General features: G+C 36.8%; 4 protein-coding genes across 4 annotated transcripts; all 4 read right to left on the bottom strand.

Annotated features, from left to right (window-relative positions):
* Positions 1–1,005: 1,005 nt before the first annotated feature.
* Positions 1,006–4,916, bottom strand: LOC106699766 (arrestin domain-containing protein 3-like). The gene is made up of 6 exons (XM_014470630.2): positions 4,255–4,916; positions 4,112–4,172; positions 3,848–4,019; positions 3,654–3,741; positions 1,909–2,165; positions 1,006–1,432 (listed from the first exon to the last, which is right to left on the bottom strand). Exons 1-6 carry the CDS (start codon positions 4,511–4,513, stop codon positions 1,304–1,306), a joined length of 966 nt encoding a protein of 321 aa, XP_014326116.1. The 5' UTR covers positions 4,514–4,916; the 3' UTR covers positions 1,006–1,303.
* Positions 4,917–4,998: 82 nt separating this feature from the next.
* LOC111610372 (arrestin domain-containing protein 3-like) lies at positions 4,999–9,055 on the bottom strand. Its single transcript, XM_023344329.1, has 6 exons — positions 7,840–9,055; positions 7,682–7,742; positions 7,451–7,595; positions 7,257–7,350; positions 6,576–6,835; positions 4,999–6,406 (listed from the first exon to the last, which is right to left on the bottom strand). The coding sequence occupies exons 1-6, from the start codon at positions 8,123–8,125 to the stop codon at positions 6,221–6,223; spliced, it is 1,032 nt and encodes a 343-aa protein (XP_023200097.1). The 5' UTR covers positions 8,126–9,055; the 3' UTR covers positions 4,999–6,220.
* Positions 9,056–9,194: 139 nt separating this feature from the next.
* Positions 9,195–13,557, bottom strand: LOC102220085 (arrestin domain-containing protein 3-like). The gene is made up of 6 exons (XM_014470593.2): positions 12,332–13,557; positions 12,179–12,239; positions 11,949–12,096; positions 11,741–11,834; positions 11,289–11,548; positions 9,195–10,938 (listed from the first exon to the last, which is right to left on the bottom strand). Exons 1-6 carry the CDS (start codon positions 12,588–12,590, stop codon positions 10,690–10,692), a joined length of 1,071 nt encoding a protein of 356 aa, XP_014326079.2. The 5' UTR covers positions 12,591–13,557; the 3' UTR covers positions 9,195–10,689.
* A 1,141-nt stretch (positions 13,558–14,698) lies between these two features.
* On the bottom strand, positions 14,699–20,482 carry LOC102220342 (arrestin domain-containing protein 4-like). Its single transcript, XM_005804035.2, has 7 exons — positions 20,110–20,482; positions 18,960–19,001; positions 18,617–18,677; positions 18,199–18,349; positions 16,144–16,240; positions 15,804–16,060; positions 14,699–15,154 (listed from the first exon to the last, which is right to left on the bottom strand). The coding sequence occupies exons 1-7, from the start codon at positions 20,369–20,371 to the stop codon at positions 14,882–14,884; spliced, it is 1,143 nt and encodes a 380-aa protein (XP_005804092.2). The 5' UTR covers positions 20,372–20,482; the 3' UTR covers positions 14,699–14,881.
* Between the last annotated feature and the right edge of the window lie 586 nt (positions 20,483–21,068).

Genomic DNA, 21,068 nt, shown 5'->3' with positions numbered 1-21,068 from the left:
AAAACTTTTAAGATTTTATGATAGGGCAGCTGTGGGTCAGTATGAAGACACAAGATGATGACTATCTGGTAGGCAGAAGTTGAGGGATCAGTTCCAGCCTCCTTTACTGCTTTAAAGAGCCTACGAGCAAGGCAGTAACTCCAATTTGGCTCCCAATCAGTGTCTGAAATTGGATGCTGGACCATATGTAGCGAAAGGACATGTAAGTTCAAATCATTTCACAAGAAACTATTGTATCTTAATTGCATATTATTCATTTTAATTATCCTGCTGAGAGGTGAACCTCTGCTTTAGTCTCAAATCATTTACACCATCTAATTGGTTTTCTTATTTTCTCAATTTAGATCCATCCATCCATCACCTCATCAACTCTCTGACCTGCTTCAATATCCCAGCTGACAAAGAGCATCCCCTCTGTGTGACTCTCCCAACACAATGTTTTGCAGTTGGGATGTTGTGTTCAGGGCAATGTGCTGTGTTAGTTTTTCTCTTAACTATATATGCGTTCTTTATTTAGGCCAGAAAAAATTGATGCAACCAAAACATCTCTGCCTTTCTTTCAACAATTGTTTTCATATTGCCACATTTATAGAAAGGGCACATTTGTCCTTTCAATTTCACAGATTCTACCTGAGATTTGGAGATTACATTCTCCAAAAGTCTATTCTTGACATTTCTGTCAAAAGAAATCCCAATGAAGCATATTGATACACAAACATATTGGAAATATTTATGAATACTTTTGCATTGGAGGCATTGGACCTACCCCAATCTTTTGCATTTTCAAATTAATTCATTAAATAGTTAAATGTTTCTTTTCAAAAATCATATATTTTGGTTATTTGGATAAATTATCCCCAAAACGCATGGTTCCGTTTTTCAATTGAGATCGGATTGCTCTGCACATTTTCCTCTTTAAAAATGTGATATTTGGTTTTTGACCCAAGTAAAACGGAATTATTTACTTTTACCCAAGTTTGTATTTTTGATGTTTTATGTGGGATATACAAGTGATTTATAACACATATCAAAACAACAAAACAGGTCTAAATTTTCAACAAAATCATTTAACTTAAACATGCTACCATTACTTTACTGTGGCTGACATCTCCATCTAGTGGACATGCACACTATAGCGTTGAACAGCATTTCAAGTTTAGACAGCAACAGAAATCATTCTTGTAAGCAATGTAAACAAGTTACAAAAATATCAATACCTACATACATGGCCATAGACCCTGCATTACTACCTGAAAGTAAAGTACGTATTTATACCCTTTTCTTCTTGCTCATGAATGTTCTTTTAATCAGGAAGTTTTCTAAACCAGATGGATCTTTTTGGTTTTTGTTGAAGAGGTTTTGGCGAACCCTGGAGGATGACCAGAGGAAGTTTAATTTCTGCGTCTCTCAGCAAAGGGACACCAAGAGTGATCTGTAAAGGGTAGAATAATAAAAATAAAAGATTGTATCTTATGAACACAGGACAAATGACAACTCTTGGATAACTAAACTATTTAATAGTAGCGCATGCCTCACTTTGTCTCTTACCCCAGTGAACAATTGTATTCTGAGAGCTCACATGCAAATCTATTTGAGTGGATGGCAAGATGGAACAGGTTGAGCTGTAATATGAAACGCCTCCCTCGATGAGGCATGAGGCTTCTAACCCCTCCTCCTCACTCTGTCTTTCCCATCATGCAGTCAATTTCTGGAGCTGTTTTCATGATTCGATTCAAGCACTTAAAAAATGTTTAGTTTGTGAAATAAATGAAAACATTAAGCAACAGTATTGACTTCTGAAAACAGCAGCCCTCTAATTTCATGTATTGTTCTAATATTGCATAATAATATTAATAAACACTCGTGTGAGACAGCTGTCTGAATTTATTATATAACAACCATAAATACCTTGATTCTGTACTCCAGATTCATCATGCTGCAGTTGAAGAAGGTAGCAGGAAGGTGTGGAGGGATGATCAATACTTTGGTTACAGTGTGACTGCTCTCAGCTGGAACAGCGTCTCCTATCCCGAACAAGATGTCCTTTGTTTCCACTTTCTTCTTTGAATGGGCCACAAAGGTTAGCTTCTCACACAGGTAGAACTTTGGTGTTACAGAGTGTGCAGACTCATTGAGAACCTCCACAAAGACTCCCATTGCCTCTCCTACAGTTTTACATTCAAACAGATGTAAAAAAACATTTTAGAAATAGACATTGAAGGAATATATTTCTGAGGGTCAATGAGTTTTGATCATGTTAATGTTTAGCTCAGTTAATATATATTTCTGAGAATATCATAAAGTTCAAGTAATCCATACACAAAGAAATCAGCATAAATAAATCTGAGGACTTAAACGTGGAATTAAATAAAAAAAAAAAAACTATTAAAAACTCTTGAATAAATCTTTTAGTACAACAGATCTTTAAAAATAATGGGATGTGGGCTCTTCTGAGCTCTCTGATGCTTAGTGCTTGCCAAAGATTTTTTAATTGAATTTGTCTTTCAGGCCCTTTTCTCAGTTCATCCTTCCTTCCCACATTCATAAATTTACAAGTGCTGTGCTTGAAGAAAGCCCCATACCATAATGTTTTTATCTCCCACAATCCATATTGGCATGCTGCTTTGTGGGTAATGTGAAATGCCATTTCTTATATGTATATGCAGTGACATTGAAAGTGTTAATTTTAATCTCATCAATAGATTCTGTTCTTCCTTTGTTTCACTGGCTTCTCTAAATGCTCTGTGTCAACGTTTGAACTGCCGTTGTGCTTTTTCTTCAGCAGTGAAGTCTTGTGTGTTTGGCAAGCATGGAGGTAATGGTGCTCACAGCATTACCTGTTTTCTTTTAAACCTTTGCACTTGCTCCAAGAAGCATGTAGGAAATCTGAAACCGCACAATAAAGCCAGTGATAAAAAGGATGTGTGGTGTCATATAAAATGCTGTAGTTCTCAACTTCCAAAATTAATATTTTTTATCCATTGTTGTCTAACTTTGTCTGCCTTGAATCTTGACTGAATAGATTTCAGAATTTAATCCGCGTGTTTTGTGTGTATGCCATAACAGATGCGTGCTGACAGCATGTGTATTAATATACCCATATTTTCATTAATATAGCTAATATTTTGAGAAATATAGTCTGTCCTGGTGAATTATTTTGAAAATATGGATGCATTTTCCTGTTGTAGCAGTGTGATTTTTGAAGATTGAAACTTGCCCTGGCATTCTGCGAAAAAAATAATCAGCTTTAGTTTTGGTCGGTGGTTCAATGGAAGTGCGGCGTAAATCTTGCAAGGAGCAGATTGTCATGACCAGTTTATGGGTGAAAAAAATATTCTTTCCACTTTTAAATTATGGCCCTAATTGTCATTCAAAAAAAGAAAAAATGGCATTAATATGTTTAGCCACAATTGTGAAGTTCTTGTAACAGGTCTTTACTTGTGAACATTGTAAAATGTTTATTATATCATACCTTGGCGTAAACTATTTAAGAATAACTACCGATGGTTACCAAACACTCACAAATTTAATTGGTTTTCTTCCTTTCTCTTCTCTTTTCCAGCCTTTTGTTGTTAAGTTGTTTATTGTTTGTTTTAATTTATTTGTAAGTGTAGATACTTATTTTCCCTGATGCATGTGTGAAATCTACTTACCTTGCTTTAAGCCCATTTTTTCAGAGGTCACATTCATAGTAACCTTCCCAGAGCCACAAAACGAAATCCTGGTTGCATGCTGTTGCTCCTGCCATATCATATAAACACAAACGCGTTCAGAGAAAATAATCTCAGACTTTCAGATCTCCTTTCAGATGAAGTGGAAAACAAGGAAATCAAAAATAATTTCTCACCTTCAGCCCAATGATTATCATTTCTAATTTGGAGGCAAAAGGAAACTCAGAGCTGGTTAGAAAGGGAAACTCAGTCTTGGTTTTGTGTACAAGCCAAATTGATTGAGTCAAATGAGCTCGCAAACTATATGTGATCTCACCACATTTGCCTTTATAAGATGAGGGCATGTCTCTGTAAGGGGGGAACCCAAAGATAACATTATTTTTTAATCTAAGTTGTTATATGCAGCTGAAAGTCAGTTCATATCTGGGAATAAGTCATACCTGCTTGGAATCACAAAGCTGAACGGAAAAACATTAATCCCAGCACCCATGATTTCTGAACCTTAAAAGAGAAATAATGTTACACTAAACGGGAATTCACCAAGAAAAAAAATCTCAGAAAATAAATTACAAAGCATACTTACCATCTCCCTTGTTTTTATCCTGAAGAATTATATGCTCAAAATAGAAGTATTTCTTCTTGTTGCTCCGAACAACAGAGTTTTGTCCTTCTTGTTCATACCAAATCACCTTAGCCTTTCCCTTAACTCGGACCAAAAAGCTCTGCACTTTGATCTCCTTGGTGGTTACCACAGTTACTTTTCCAGAAAGAATGTCCCCTGGGGAGTAGGTGCCTTGGTCCTTCACTCTGTCAGACTCCACTGAGAAATGCTTCACAGTCATGATAGGACAACATCCAACAGTTGATGCAAAGCCCTATGATAAAAGATCTATGCGCTTAAATACTTTCTCCTGACAGCTTAAACTGAGTTAAAACTAGGATGATGACCTCTCTTTGATAAATTAGGATACTGGTGATACTGGAACAGTGGACTGCAGTTCAGAACTGGTAACTGTGTCAGAACAGATTACGTAATCAATCCTGCAGGTGTCCTTTTCACAGAGGTAACTCTAGCCAGGATGGTGAAGGCTACATTAGTTTAAGTGAATATGCAAGGGGATGATGTTTAGCATGTGTGCAAGTTTCTTTTTGTTCTAGCAAGAATCAGTTGGTACAAAGAATCAGTCAGTCAATAGTAGACCAGTTTATATATGTATTATGTAGTTATTGTAAACAAAAAGGTGGAGAAAAAAAAATCAACGTTTAAAGATTCAAAAATTACAACTTTTAGTTTATTAAAAATACATTTGAAACAACACAAATTGGACTAAAGTGCAGTTTAACAAAAAAAAATACATTATTCAGCCTAAACAGAGTTAATTATAACATGTAAAATCAATAAAACTGGGGATCAAAAGGGATCAAATAAAATTAAAATGTAAACAAATATGAGGATAGTATGTTTAAGTTGAGGTAAACGGTTACTTGAATCAAACATTAGTCTAAAGAGGTAACTTCTGAGATGCTAAAATAATGATGTACAATCTTAAAAATGAGAAGTCAAAAGAAAAAGGCCCTCACTATTCCCATCTCATCAAGTATTTTCTAGCCTATTTAAAGAAGACTTTATCTATTTTGCACCAGATTCAGACAAAAACAGTCATTATAAACATATTGGTTAATTAGTATAGGTGGCATTGCCACAGCCCACTCATTATGACTTAAATAAGATACATCTTAACCAAATTAAGTCATTCTCATTGCATTTTAAGATCTCAACTCTAACAGTTGTTAAAAAAGTAAAAATGTATACAAAGTTAACCAAACCCAAGTCAACCTGTCTATTGGTTTAGTACAATCAAGATAGTGAGGGAGACTCCTACAGAAAGATTTAAATTATAATATCATCAGGATGAAATTCTCTGTTGAGTTGTAGAGTGAAGCTGAGAGATTACAATCAAACTGGTATCTTTAATGTCAGTTATTGCAACTACCCTAACACTGCTTTTGTCCAATTTATGTTATATTATATTGGATAGAAAAATGTATTATTTACAGCTGCAGTACCCCCAAGTAAGACAAGGATTGGGTTTCATTTTCCCTGTCTTTACAGCATTTCTGACTCTGTGATCCAGCTGGATGTAGACACATTTCAAACTGTGCATCAAAGGATGCAATGGCTTCTAATTGCCTATCTTCAGCATTCAGTGGGAAGAGGAGGTGGTCTTCCTGGCTGTATACATTTCTAGCCCATCACAAAGCCTTTTATCAACATTACGTTACATACTTTAGATATTTCTTTAAAAGGAAAACCTAGTTTGAATTCATATTAAAGTCGCCTGCAGTAGCTGTTGTGTTCTCTAAAGGAAATTATCTCAGTCATGTTTTCTTTGGCTCATTTGTGCCGCAAATTTGTGAAATTGTGCTGTAGACACAATTTACTAGGATGATCCGTCACACAGGCAATGACGAGGTGCAAAAACTGCTGCTGGTGTGTCATACAAAAACCATAATATTCCCTTTAAAGGAAGCCTTAAAAATTGAGTTCTTTAAACTCCAAAAGGGAAAGAAGGGTACATTGCATATTCTTCATAGGGAGGTGGAGCACCCATTGGTTGTGACATCCAGGCTGGCTGATTTGGACGTCCAGAAGGATCCTCCTCAGATAGCTCGGGTATGATGACAATGGGGAGTTTGACCACTAAGTCTGCCTCACATGTGATTTCTAGATATACCTGGGAGGAAGGAAATGGTAAATAATCCCTTCTTTTCAGCAAGATTCTATGCACACACACATATATATACTTTTTAGGTTATGCTTGGATGGTCAGTCCCACCATCTTGTAATGTCTTAGATTGGACTGTGTAAACAAAAAGCAACACTGTCCCACAGGTGAAGCTTACCTTTAATCTGTACTCTAACTTGATGATGGAACAGTTCAAAATGGACGGGGAAAGCTCCCGAGGAATGGTGATTTCCTTTATTACCGTTTTTTTGCCAGAGAATGATTCAACTGCATCTGCCTTTTCCTTCAGTATCTCATGTTTCTGAATTTTACTTCGGTTTATGCTAAAGTAGCTCTTCTTCTCATCAAGTACAAACTTAGGTTTGACTGAACGACTTGAGAGATTCTCAATTTCAAGCCGGACCCGGAGGGCCTCACCTATACAATGAAGAGACATAGTCAGCTTCCATCATCACACACTAAGACAATATAATAAAAATATAATTTAAGATCAGAATGGATTGAACAAGGGGACAATTAACAGGTTAGAACATGTCTTCCATAGTTGAACATGCTTTTGGAGCGACGAACACACTGGACACATTTACTTTAAATCTTTTGGTTTTTGTATAAACTAGGACTATGTTCAGTCCCTTTTCCTCTTTTTCCTCTAGATAACATCCAGAGCAATGTATGCATAAATTTATACTATTTGAAATATCCCAACATTGTTTTTCCTACAACAGACTAAATATTCAAAGCCCTGCAATATAACAATATAATACAGTGCATAAGGTGTATTGAAGAACTAATTGTACTTGTAAGTCAGCATGTTCAGTTTCACAAACCAGATACTTGCCTTGTTTGTATCCTCTCTGCCTTGTGTGGACAGTCATTGAAACCTTTCCAGAGCCAAGAGCAATGTTTTTGTTCATGCTTCCATGTTGACGGGCCTGAAATGGCATTGCATCATTGTGATTTACATAAATGTTTGTTTTCTATTTCTTAGTTCACTAAAGTGTGACAATTTTTTAACAGTTCTTTCTCTCTCACCATAAGTCCTGATTCGGATGCCTTGCACACAAATGTGAAGTGAGTTTCAGCTTTTTTTGTCAGCTTCATTGGTTGCTTGAGCTCTGCCTTCAACGTATGAACAATTTGACCAAAGACTGAGCAGAAAGATGAAGGTATTCTTCGGCTAAACAAAATTGCAAAAAAAAAAAAAGGATTACAGTCTGACAAGAGACAACAACATGAACTGTAGAATAAATAAATGAATCATACCTGTTTGGTACCTTGAAGCTGAAAGGAAAGACATGCCTTCCTTTTTCAATGACATTCCAGTCTGGAACAGAAAAAGCTTTTGTTTAATCAATATCATCAACTCTTGTTAAATTAGTGAAATAAAATTATATGAACAGTAAATTAAAATCATACGTTACCATCTTGTTCTCCTTCTTTCAGGATATCCTGTTTTATTCGATAATATTTTATTTTGTCCAGGTGATTATGATCATCTCTCTCATCCTCCCTGTCTATTATGTTCCCATAATAATTAACTAAGCGAAGTGAAGCTTTTCCTGTAGCTTTAAAAACAAGTGACTGGATTCTTGTTTTCTTCATGGCTTCTAGGATGATCCGTCCATTTATGGTATCTCTGTTGGTAAAAATGTTCCTCCTGTTGATGGCATCGTATTCAATCTGAAAGTGTTTGATGGTCATTTTCATCAGAGTGAGAAGCTCAAACCAAGTTGAAGTTTGAACCGTGTGAATCCAATAGTCTTCCTTAGTCAATTATGCTAAAGAATAAACCCTGCAGGTGTGCTTGTAAATCCTGACAAACCTGTTCAGGTTGTCTGATGACAAAACGTGAAACTGGTTGGGACACCTTGAGGTGTGCATTCGGGGAAAAAACATAAAGCCATGAAAACACGGCAGTATTTTTTTTTAAAAAATAGAGGCAGATTTAGCTGAAATTCAGTGTTCAGCTATGTAGCGCATATTGTTTTTGAAAACATCCTTTTGATTGCCTTATTTTATATAGGAGTTAAAAATGTGAAACTTTGTTATGCTGTGTCATTGTGACATAAGAGTTTTCTTATGAAAAAAAAATCTCATTTAAATGACAGTGGAGTGAAACTGTTACATTTTGATACATGAGATATTAAAAGCAGGCCAGGAGAAATAAACAAAGGGACAACACTTTGAAGAGGTGATAGATAGAAAGACTTGGTTATCTTGCGTGTTGAAATACTTGGCTCATATGAACTTTCAAATACTTCACAACTGTAGCTACTGGAAGGAGGTAAGAGATTTTCTTCGGAAAGGTCAGGTAGGATGACAATGGGGAGTTTAAGCACTATGTATGGCGCACATGTGATGTCAAGATATACCTATGAGAAAAAAAAAACATCCAAATGATTAGAAGACGAAATGTTTCAGTATTTATATTATTTCAAATTATCCTAGTTAAAATTAGACCTTTTAAATATACCACCAGAAATAAAATCCAATTGGTTGGACTTGATGGGCATATTTGTGTCTGGGGATGATAGTTAACCCATTTGCTGTTGGTGGTCAGAGAGCCCGGTGGCACCGGCGCATGACAGACTGCCAATCGGATCTGTGTGGCTACTATCTAATAGCTCCCCACCGTCCGCGTATGAATGTGTGGGTGAATGGGTGAATAGTGTGAAGCTTTAGGCTCCTCTGGATAAGAAACTATGCGAGTAAAAACCATTTACCATTTTCAATTTACCATGACGACAATGCAGTTTGTGATTTGAAACAGCAGCAGTACTGTTTAATTTAATATTTTCATTTTGATGTCATTAATTACATAAATATTAGTACAATATACAAGAACCTGTACTCCAGCTTGAGAATAGGACAAACTAGAATGGATGAAGGTAACTCTCTGGGGATGGTAGAAACCTTAGTCACAGTTTTTGTGCCACTCCATGACTTCAAAGCATCAGCCTTTTCCTGAAGAATGTCATGCTTATCAACTTTGATATAATTTCCTCCATTGTATGTCTTCTTTTTGTCCAGTACAAATTTGGGTTTGACTGAACGATTAGAAAGATTGGTCATTTTAGCAGTGACATGGAGATTTTCACCTGCCTAACAGAAAGAGGTGGTCAGTATAAATCGTTTATACAACAGGACATGGGCATCACATTACATTATAATTAAAAAAAAATTACAAATATTTGAGTTTTGTTGTCTTTAAATTATTTTAGTTGAAGGCACACTTGAGCAATGCATCTATGTTATTACAGAGCAAGGATGGGGAGGGACAAGACTACAGATACGGAGATGACTTTTTCCAATCAGCAGAGGGCACTGTCCACAGAAGTCACCAACCGACTCATCTCTACCTCAATGTCCATGTGCACCATGTAAATGCATATCCTATTAACATCCCTTACTACTACATACTTATTTGAGCTTGTTTTTATTTTTATGTATGCTCTATGTGCCTCTTTTAATTGTGTGAAAATGAGATGATAACAAATGGCAAAATAGTATCTACTAGAAGCTGTAAAAAAGTTGCCTGAAAATAGGACCATTTAAATGGCAGAATTGTGTTAGGAGTTGCTTCACTTGAAACATCTCCGCGATTGTATGAGGACAGTGGGATGTTTAAAGTGCATAGATACCTATCAACTCTCACAGGCTGGAAGAAGTAGAAGTCTAAAGATGAGACTTTAATATATTTCATAATATCATTGGGAGCTACTTTGACATGATATATCATCAAAAATATGTTGTGAAATATTTGTACTCTTTACTGTAAACATGTACTCCAGCTCGGAAAGGGTTAACATCTTCAGCGTCTCAACCAATCAGAGCGCCCATTATCGTGTCACCTGATTAGAGGTGACTAGTTCATGAACATAACTTCTCTGGAGAAAATATAAGCTTCATCTCTGGTAGAGAATGTCTTTTTTAAGTCTAATTTTTCCCCTTTTACTGATAATAGCTAATTTCAGTTAAGTTTTTACCAAAGTTTTGCTTCAGAAGCACAGTTTCTGAAATATTTTCTCTGTAGTTAAAATAACAAACAACCATTTTAACAATGCACTGCTTTGTTAAAATTACATTCACTGTCATTCAAAACTGTCATGGTTGTTTGTTAAATCTGTCATGATTTAATTTACGATTTAGAAAGAAAATTTTTTTAAAAGTTTCTGCACATAACAAGAGTGTCTAACCACAAAGTGGAAAGTAAATAGTGCAGGTACAACAGTATTGTGGTCATTACAGAAGAAAAATATGATATGCTGATATTACAAGGTAGTCTTATAATCTGAGGGGAAGGAGGGATACATGGCAGATGCTTCATAGGGAGGTGGAGGACTCATCGCTCCTGATGTGGTGCCCCAGATTTGTGGGTTTGGGTTTCCAAATGCTTCAAGTCCAATCCCAGCAGGAGGAAGTGGTTGTACTTCACCCAACTCTCTGCTGTTATCTTCAGGGAGAATGACAATGGGGAGTTTAACTTTTGGGTCTGCAGCACATTTGATATCAAGGTACACCTGTGAGAAAAAGTCAGGGGGGAAACATAAATGTTGTGCTTAGTTTAATTTCCTTAATATTTGAAGATTTTATACCACATCATATCAAGGGATTTGTTAATATTCTCTATAATTAGACAAAGATTTTCTGCATTATTGTGTTTGTAAAATTAATTGAAGTATCAAATACTAAGAAGGCTGGTTCCTTTCTGTGCTCATTGTCTTGTATTAGTGACAATTTCCTGAATAATGTTAACATTTCCTCATCATGTGACAACTTTTTGATTTAGTTTTCTTTAAATAAATGTAAGGTCTAATGTCTGTAAAATCAAAACAGATACAGTCACAATGGAATGACTGGTGAGGCTTACTTTCAGTCTGTATTCCAGTTTCAGGATGGAGCAGTTCAGAATAGACGGGGTAAGCTCTCTGGGGATGTTGATCATCTTCGTAACCATTTTTTGGCCGGATCGTCCTTCAACAACATCTGACTTTTCCTTTAGGATAGTGCGTGTCTCAACTTTCCGGTGACCCTGAGCGAAGAAGCTCCTCTTCTCATATAGTTCAAGTTTGGGTTTTACTGAACGACTTGAGGTATTATTGATTTGAATGAGGACATTCATGGCCTCACCTGTAAAATAGAGGCACAAATTTACACGGAAACATAAAATATAGACAGTGGGGTGAAGAAAATAATATGACAGGATTGAACTTGGTGAGGAGGTTGGTACTGAGATATGACAGCATGGTTCGCAGGTTCTGCTTTGGTGCAAAGTTGCAAATCAAAATATGAAGTGCTTTTCTTCTCTAGCTAAAAACCTACCAAGTGTGTATCCCATTTTCTTTGCATGGACATCCATCGAAACATTTCCAGAACCAAATGCAAGACTTTTATCTTTGCTTTCCTGTTGGGGAACCTGAAACACAGATTTACTTAAATAAACATTTGAATACCATCTTACCATCTCCTAAAAAAAATTGCAGTGTGCAGCACTTTATCAAGATTCACTTTCAGTCATTCTGTTTCTCACCAAGAGTCCTGGTGTGTCCATGTCGGCTTTGGACACAAACATGAAATGAATCTTAGCTTTCTTTTTCAGCTTCATTGACTGTTTGAGCTCTGCCTTCAACTTATGAACAATTCTGCCCACAGATGACTGAAAAGAGGATGGCATTTTCCTGTTAAGTAAAGTAACAAAGAAGGATTACTGCAGAAGACGAAAAAGAGATGTAAAGGTAAACCAACGAAAGACAAAAATACCTGTCAGGTATCTTGAAGGTAAAAGGAAAAACATGTCTTCCCCCACTAATGACTTCAGTGCCTGGAAAAGAAAAAATAAATCAAATTAGCACGTAAACAATTAAATAACTCAAGACATTACATGCTTTTTTATAATATAAAATCATACATTACCATCTTGTCTTGATTCCCTTATCATATGATGTTTTACACTATAGTATTTCTCATTAGACCAGTATACATGAGTTTGGTTCTGGCCATAATGCTCAGTCCAGCAAACTCTTGCTTTTCCTTTAGCAATGAAAAGAAGCGACTGAACTTTTGTTTCTTTTGAGACCTCCAAGATTATCCGTCCATTTATGGTATCTCCATTTGTAAAAGTGTTCCTGTTGTTTACAGCGTCGTATTCAATAAGAAGCTTTTTGATGGTCATTTTCAGCCGAGCATGATACAAATCAGCCTGTGTTAAACCAGCACAGCTCGTCTTATACCCCGCCGCAAACTTTCAGGACCTGAGTAACCAGTTTTGGTTGCGTCACGTTTGATGACAAATACACCTTGTTAGCATACTCTAAATACTATCTCGGAAAAACAATGAAACTTGGGAAGAAAATAAAACCTGAGCATGAGTAGAGAAACTGAATGTTGCAGTCCAAATATCAGATTGCTGTGGCAAACATGACAAGCACCTGAATGGAAAACAGGGAATAAGGAAAGCCTGCCATGTTTTCCAGTGAGGAGTAATGAATGTGTAACGTCACAGTCATCAGGTCACAAGATACGTTGCTGGTCAAATTTTCCATTTTAGTTGGTGTCACATGATAGACTTCCTTTGTCAGTCAGATGTGTTATCTGATGGTCTATAAACTCATAATAAATGCAGCAGGACAAGTTTCTAAGACTGATACAGTGTGAACCAGGTCCAAATGTATGAACTGTGTGAATAATTTCAGTTGAAGGTGTATAGCGTAGATATACACTCTTGGTCTTGGGCAGCTGAAAATTGTCATTTGGTTTTTCTGTATATTTGAATAAAATTATTTCAGATCAATTCCTGAATCATTTGAAGTGCAGATAAACTCTCAAATAAAAACATTTCTTTTAATGAAGCATCCCTATGATTCACTAATATTGGAGTGAAGAAGCAATTTAACCTCTATGTTGATCTACTTAGATCAATTGATCTACAGATCAGTGGCTGAACTGGGTAGTTTTTTATTGGGGTCACAAAACCACAAAAGTTACATTAGCTTGTAATTGGCCAAATAAATCCATAAAGAAAGACGAAATTGAATCATAGCCTGAACTGTCCTGTTGCTCCTAACTACGGTGGCCGACAGGTGCAAATGCGCAGCAAAAGAGAAAACATGCAAACAAAAAAGAAGACACCCCCGAATGAAATGCAGCAAACAAAAAGAGAGACGCAAACACCCCCGAATGAAATGCAGCAAATAAAAAGAGAGACGCAAACACCCCCGAATGAAATGCAGCAAATAAAAAGAGAGACGCAAACACCCCCGAATGAAATGCAGCAAATAAAAAGTGTTGAAAACGGAAGTGCTCCAGACCACTAGGGGGAGTCAAAGAAAATAGTATTCATTTCTATGGGACCAGATGCAAGATTCAGAGAAAGAAATTTGAAAGAAAGTAAAGGTATCTCTCTGAATCTTGCATCTGGAAAGTGTGATTATTGTGAGAAGTCTGAAACAATAGAGCATGTTATTTTAGAGTGTTGTAAGTATGAAGAAGAGAGAAGATGCATGCTGAGAGAGTGTGTAGGTATTAAAGAAAGGTTTAATTTAATAGAATTTTTGAGGAGAGATTTCGGGAGTAGACATATTCAAATAATTATTCGGTATCTTAAAAAAACAAAGCTATTTCATAGGATATGAGTAGAGCAAGTTGGGTGTGAATGTGTAAAGAATATCAAAGAGGGGTATATAAAGTTATAAGCAAGTTGGATAATATAAGCAGGTGTGTATGTGTGGGGGTATGTTTAATCAGGAGTTAATGGAGGGAAAAGGTAGAAAGTGAAAGTTTATAGACCATCTCGAACCACACTCCATACTGGTAAGTGGCGGTAATGCTACTGTAAGTTTGTTGCCAACCGCCAATAAATACCAAGAAGAAGAAGAAGAAGAAGAAGAATCTTGCATCTGGTCCCATAGAAATGAATACTATTTTCTTTGACTCCCCCTAGTGGTCTGGAGCACTTCCGTTTTCAACACTTTTTGTTTGCTGCATTTCATTCGGGGGTGTTTGCGTCTCTCTTTTTGTTTGCTGCATTTCATTCGGGGGTGTTTGCGTCTCTCTTTTTATTTGCTGCATTTCATTCGGGGGTGTTTGCGTCTCTCTTTTTGTTTGCTGCATTTCATTCGGGGGTGTCTTCTTTTTTGTTTGCATGTTTTCTCTTTTGCTGCGCATTTGCACCTGTCGGCCACCGTACCTAACTGAAAGAAAAACCACATGGAAAAGGATAAAAAATAGAATCTGTTGAAATGTTCATTAAATTGCCAATGCACAACAACTTGAAATCAATGATTATTAGAAAGACATAATTTATTATAAGGCATGGCACTGTGCAGTTTACATTTTTATACAAATATAAATAGAAAGCACAGTGATACATTTTTTCTGTCTACATAAAATTTCTATATATTTTTGGTTTTATCTTTCTCCTCCTTAAAAGCAATATATTATGCTTTTAATATTTAATTGGTGTGTTTAATATTTATTAGCAAATTCATTCAGAGGAGGGTACATTCCATGTGCCCCATAAGAAGGAGGAGGACCGGCAGGTTGATACCCCGGTGGTGGTTGTTGGGGTCCAAAGCCCCACACGGGAGGGTTTGGATTTCCATAGCTCCCAAATGGCTCGATTCCAAAGTCAGAAGCAGCTGTTGGTGCTGTTGCCACAGCAGGGACCTGCTGGGCCGGCAGGATGACGATGTTAAATTTGATCTCTGGGTCTGAAGCGTATTTCACATCAAGGTAGACCTGGGGAGAGGGACGCTGTTTTTAATATGGATACCAGCTTCTAAGAAAATTGGTTTATATTTTCAAAGCATTGAAATCTAACATTTTGGATTCAAAGAAAGTTAGAGCTCAGGCTATAAAATGCTCTGGTTTTTAAAAACAGGTACCAAATCTCTAAAAGTAAAAACAAGACGTCTAGGTTGCAGTCACATGGTCTTTCTCTTGGCCTTTAAATTGTTTAGAAATAATTAAAAGTTATTTCTAGATAATTGGAAATATTTCACCTCAGAACAGAACTGAATATAATTTGGAATTGCAGATGTTATTACAATTACAGCTGCTGTTTATCTGCTCCGTTTGAATGAGCTGCGGTAATCAGACTATGCTCTGGTTTTGTATTCACATGTGTACATAAGGCACACCTTTGGAAAAGCACCATGAATAATACAAGGAGTTGCTGAAAAGCATTGAGTTGACATGTGGCATCTGCAACACAACTTTTGTGGCAAGCCTTTAAATGAAAAAAAAAGTAAAAAGTGTCCATTTACTTTCACTTTCCAAACCCATTCATTTGGCTGATTTGATCAGTTTGGCTTGGTTTGCTGTTAAATATTTAAAATCATAAATGCATTTCTTCAGCTTTCCAAATACGTTTAATGTTGATACTAACCCTGAGTCTGTGCTCTACTTTGATTATGCTGCAGTTGAGGATGGAGGTCTCCACATCCTGAGGAATGGCAATAACCTGTGTGACGTTTTCTGAGGCTGACGGAGGGATGGGTCTCCCAACCTCTTTAATGAGGTCTTTTGTGTGAACCTTTCTCTTCCCACTGGCAAAGAAGCTGTGCTTCCGGTATATGCAGTATTTGGGCTTGATCTCACGAGATGAATCGTTCTTAATGAACGCCTTAACTTTTAATCCTTCCCCTGTCAGAAAAAGAAAATGGTCAGAGTAGCTGGTATAAGAGTATTCCAGAATTGCAGTCATTGTCACTATAAAAGTGTCTCACCTTGGAAAAAGCCGGACTTTTCAAGATTTACATCCATGGCAACAGTTCCTGAGGTGAACAGTTTCATTTTCTTATCCTTAGATTCATGTTGGGGTTCCTACAAGACAGTAAATGCAAATAGAAAACAGGTAGAAACCTTAAACAACATAACAGTCTTTCTTATGTCTGTAAAGTTTGCAGATATATGTCAAGGGGCAGGCAACACAGGTAACATGCATTTTGGTCAGGTCAGGATCTAAAATACAAAGAGCACAAAGTGACCAATTTCATGCTTACACTTTTAGCCAAGTGAAAATTTCATGGCTATCATTTGTAGCTTTCTACAGTCGTTAGTTTGGTAACACTCAAAGCGTATACTCGCAAACTTTTAAAGTTGTGAAAATGCACAATAAGCAAAACCGAAGTACAAGGTGAATAACTACAGATCTATGTTTGTACATTTGGATGAGTTCATATTAAAAGGATGTGGAATGTAGCGCAGAAAATACCTTTTATTGACAATGGCTTCAACTCAAATTAGAAGATATTGCTAAAGGCACTATTTGGGGGGGAAAATTACATAAAAGTTTTTTACGAGAGGTGTCAGAGTTTTGCAAATAGTGTAGAGGAATATAATTATATTAATAGTTAAACATTATGTTGCTTGGTTGGTTCGCACTAAGATATGTTTTCACCTAAAAGAAATGTACTGTGTCAAATGGATTGGGTCAATCTGACCTCAAGTCAGATTGAGAAATGTGGAATAACAATCCACATTCATATACACCTTAAGAGGGGAAAGATGTTAGTTTTAAGATGTTGTGCAAGATAGTTCTGGCTCCTGACGTTTCCCCAGCTCGCCTGCAACGGAACCGGGGTGGAGCCCAAGACTTGGGGGGGAAACAATCTCTGCTTGGACAGATACGGAACAAACAACTTGACTAAGATTTGTAGATTTGATTCCAGGAAGTCAACTCCTAATTCTCTGAACTTCCAAATACACATCCAGTGTAAAACGGAGCCAGAATTGCTATGAAGGGAAGTAAAGCTATTGATCGAAGCTTCCCAATACACATCAGTAGAGCTGGGACTCTATAAAAAACTGATGTATGAAGCAGAAGTCAAGAGATTTTGGATTCCTGTAACGATGTAGATGTGATGTTTTGGTTCCGCAGATGTGCATTAAATCTCTTCCCGTTTTGGCTATGAGCAGAGGGAATTTGTATAATTTCTTTATTTATATATTCCATGAGTTTAGGCACCTTTAAATTCCTCCATAACAGTTATCTCATGAATAAGTTATTTGTCTCTCTGATCTAAGCTGAAACAGGATGAGGTGGACCATCCTGTTCTTGGAGAAACCGGTTTCAGCTAGTTCAGTGAGACCTCTCTATTCCTTATCTTTATGTTTCTGTTTTATGACCGACCCCATCCCGCTTTCAATAACACCAAGGCTGCAAGGAGGCAAGTTGGATTTATCCTGAGGCACTGCTGTGATTCTCCCCCTTTGCAAAGGCTGAAAGATAATATTCTCTGTTTGGTTCTAGTTAAAATACCGTACAAGAGGATCTTCTGGTCCAAAATATTAGACTCATCAGCTGTTTAGGTTTTCTAGAGCAATCATGTTGGATCTGTGCTTGGGACTGTGGCCAGTCACAGCACGGCATGGTGAGAAACCATTTGTCAGCCTGGTCAATCCAAGTAGGATTGTTGTACAAGCAGACATTAAGGTATCATTTGCAGCAAGAGACAGTTCTCCAAATGCAAGTGAAGCTACTAACTGCACACATACAGCTAAAACTGTTTATTTTCCAATGCAAACAAGAAACATTTCCTCCACACAAATTATGTGTGATGTGAACCAACTAGCCTTGCGGTTGCCTGGCATTTCCTCATATGCTCTCAAATTCACAGTGATTTGAATATACTAAAGGAGTGTGCTTGGATCTATGTGTCTGGGGTTATCTGGATTAGTCTGTGCACATTTTCTTGATTTAAGCATACAGCATGTTGTAGTACCAAATTAATTCCCCTGACATCTAAAGAGACAGAACATGGCACAGAAGTCAAATATACCATTAATCCAGGAACTGGGTTCAGGTCTCCTCTTCCCACAAAGTTGATCATGGTTGATTCTTTGCTGTCCATCCTCATCGACCTGCTCAAAGCAGCCTCCAGCAAGTACACAATTTTACCGTTTTCACCTTTAAAGGAGGAAGGAATATTCCTAACGAGGAAAAACATGGAGACAGATAACAGTGAGAATCATGCATTACACTTTTCGTTGTTCATTTTTTATAAATGGCTTAATGAAAGACAAGTTCAACAGTGACAAGCAAAAAACCAAAAAAAAAAAAAAAGTTAGATGGTATATTAATTCAAGTGTCCTTATTTAACCCCAACACAACATAAAGTATATGTAGGACAGTGTGGCCTTAATAATAACCGAAAACCAACAACAACAACAAAAGAAACAATCAGAACTGATTCTTACTGGAGAGGGAACTGAAAGGAGAATGGGTACACATGGATTCCTGGAGGCAAAACGTTGGAGTCTAACAAGGAATAAAAAACATAGAAGTATAACAAAAGAATATAAAAGTAAGAAAACACAATTCATTTTCCTTTGTGGGGGCTTTGGGATGGCCTTCCAGATCTCAGATAAAATCTAGTTTAAGCTCTGAAGCTCTCATTTAAACCAACGCACATAAAGCTTTTCTAAACTGGACGCATGTCCTATCAAAATGTGTGTTGTTATTACAAAAAGCAAAGTTAAATCACTGGCATGTTTTCATTGTAATAAAAAAAAAGCCTGACAGAGAAATCAAAAGACTTACAAGTCTCTCCACTTTGGTGTGTAATCAAGGTTTGCTGGTCATCTGCAGAGAAATAGGAATTACAATACAATAAATAAAAAACAACCAGCTTGGCCCAAAAGTCAGAATTTAAAATAAATATTTCTTAACAACAGCAAAAAAACAAAAAACACTGTTTTATGAATGTTTCACAGTGTGACCTGTTATTATAAACAATCCAGAACATTGCACCACCATGCAAAAAAATTTAATGTGAGAAAGCAAGTTGCTGTGATTCATTCTCATCATTTCCATGTTCTGGATACAGCTGGTCATTACTTCCATGTGAAACCCATGTTGAACAGTTGTTAACAGAAATTGTTGTATAATTGCCTTAAATGAAAGGGTTAAAACCTCTGATCCATCTAATAAACTCTCCTCTCTTCTCTTAGCTTTTTGTTTTCCTTTTAGCTTCAGCCATTTTTAAAACGGACCATAGCTTTCATCTGCAAGATCAGAAGATTCATTTATGGACCATCTCATATTCTTCTAATATCAATTACACTTATATCCCTATATAACTATTATTATTAAGCTTGATTTTTAACCGCAGATTTTTGACAACATTTTTACTTATGTTATGTATTTTATGCATTCTTATTTTACAATGTAATGTAAAGCACTTTGAAACCATGTATTATTATTATTATTGTTGTTGTTGTTGTTGTTGTTGTTGTTGTTGTTGTTATCAGGACAAAATTGTTGACCCTTAGCTCTGCTCTTATCACTTGAAGGGCAGGTCAAAGGAGAAACAGCGCCTGCTAAAGTCACAATACATGATGGTTCACAGAATTGGTTGCATTGTTAGCGATCTTAACAAAAATCTTCTTTTTTTCTGGTTCATGTTAACCATGATTTAAACATGAAGAAAATAGAGCTACCGTTAAAAGTTTCTTCCTATTCATTTTAGGTAACAAAAAGAAATAAAGCTAAAAGCTCTTATTTTGTGTCTTAAAATAAAATCGAACAACTTTTTTTTTTCTGGGTTGTTTGTTTTTGTCATCTTTGTTTCTCAGAAGAAAATCCAATCAAAAATATGCACGGACCTTTTATTTCAACGACAGGTTACCACTTGCTACTTTTTCAGTTTCCAACTTCTTCCTGCAGTGAAAGCTAGAGAAATAAGCCTTACCCTTGCTGTTTGGGTCTGTGATGAAGTACTGCCGCACGCTGAAGTACTTATCTTTGGAGTGGTACACGTGGGTGGTCTGACCGTGCCTCTCCGACCACAAGACGTCAGCTTTCCCCTTAAACTTGATGTAGAAGGAGCTGATCTGGCAATCCTTGGCCACTTCCACCGAAACATGACCAGAAACAATGTCTCCGTTTGTAAACGTATTGCTGGCATTGATGGAGTTATAAGTAATTTCTATCTTCTTTATTGTCGACAACATCGTGACAGAGGATTTACGCACCAAAGTCGACGGCAGATGAGGAAACCTAAAGTCGTTGGCAGATGAGGAAACCTAAAGTCGTTGGCAGATGAGGAAACCTGACACTATAAGCAGGCGTTTCCCTCCGCCTACAGTAGGAGGGCATACTTGTACAGTGAAGAGGACTGGCTTGATTTATGTGCGGCGCCGCCTCCTCCCATCACAGTAAGCGGTTGTCTTATCTTAAATGTTGTTGTTTTTTTAATAAAATAAAAGGTGAGACTGTGGGAAAAGAATTAAACCCTGAGCCCATCCTTGCTAATCCTTACAGCATACTAAGATGCTAAAATTCACAAAATGAGCAGCTGGTGGGAGTTATGCAAACATTTCCTGCTCTTATTATGGACATTATTTCACTTTTGTCCAGATTGCACAGTTTCATTGTGTTTTACAATAGGTGTATACAGATCTGCATATCTAATTGTATTTGGAAAAACAGCTTTCGAAACGACAAGTAAAATTTAAACATACAGTACAGACCAAAGGTTTGGACACATGTGTGTCCAAACCTTTGGTCTGTACTGTAATTCACGCTGTTAGGAGTTGGTATTAACTGGCACATACAGTACAGACCAAAGGTTTGGACACACTTTCTCATTGAATTCAATGAGAAAGTGTGTCCAAACCTTTGGTCTGAACTGTATGTGTGAACAAAGCT

This window comes from Xiphophorus maculatus, chromosome 12 (genome assembly GCF_002775205.1).
Source record: "Xiphophorus maculatus strain JP 163 A chromosome 12, X_maculatus-5.0-male, whole genome shotgun sequence".
Lineage (NCBI taxonomy): Eukaryota > Metazoa > Chordata > Actinopteri > Cyprinodontiformes > Poeciliidae > Xiphophorus > Xiphophorus maculatus.
This window is presented reverse-complemented; position numbering and strand designations above follow the sequence as displayed.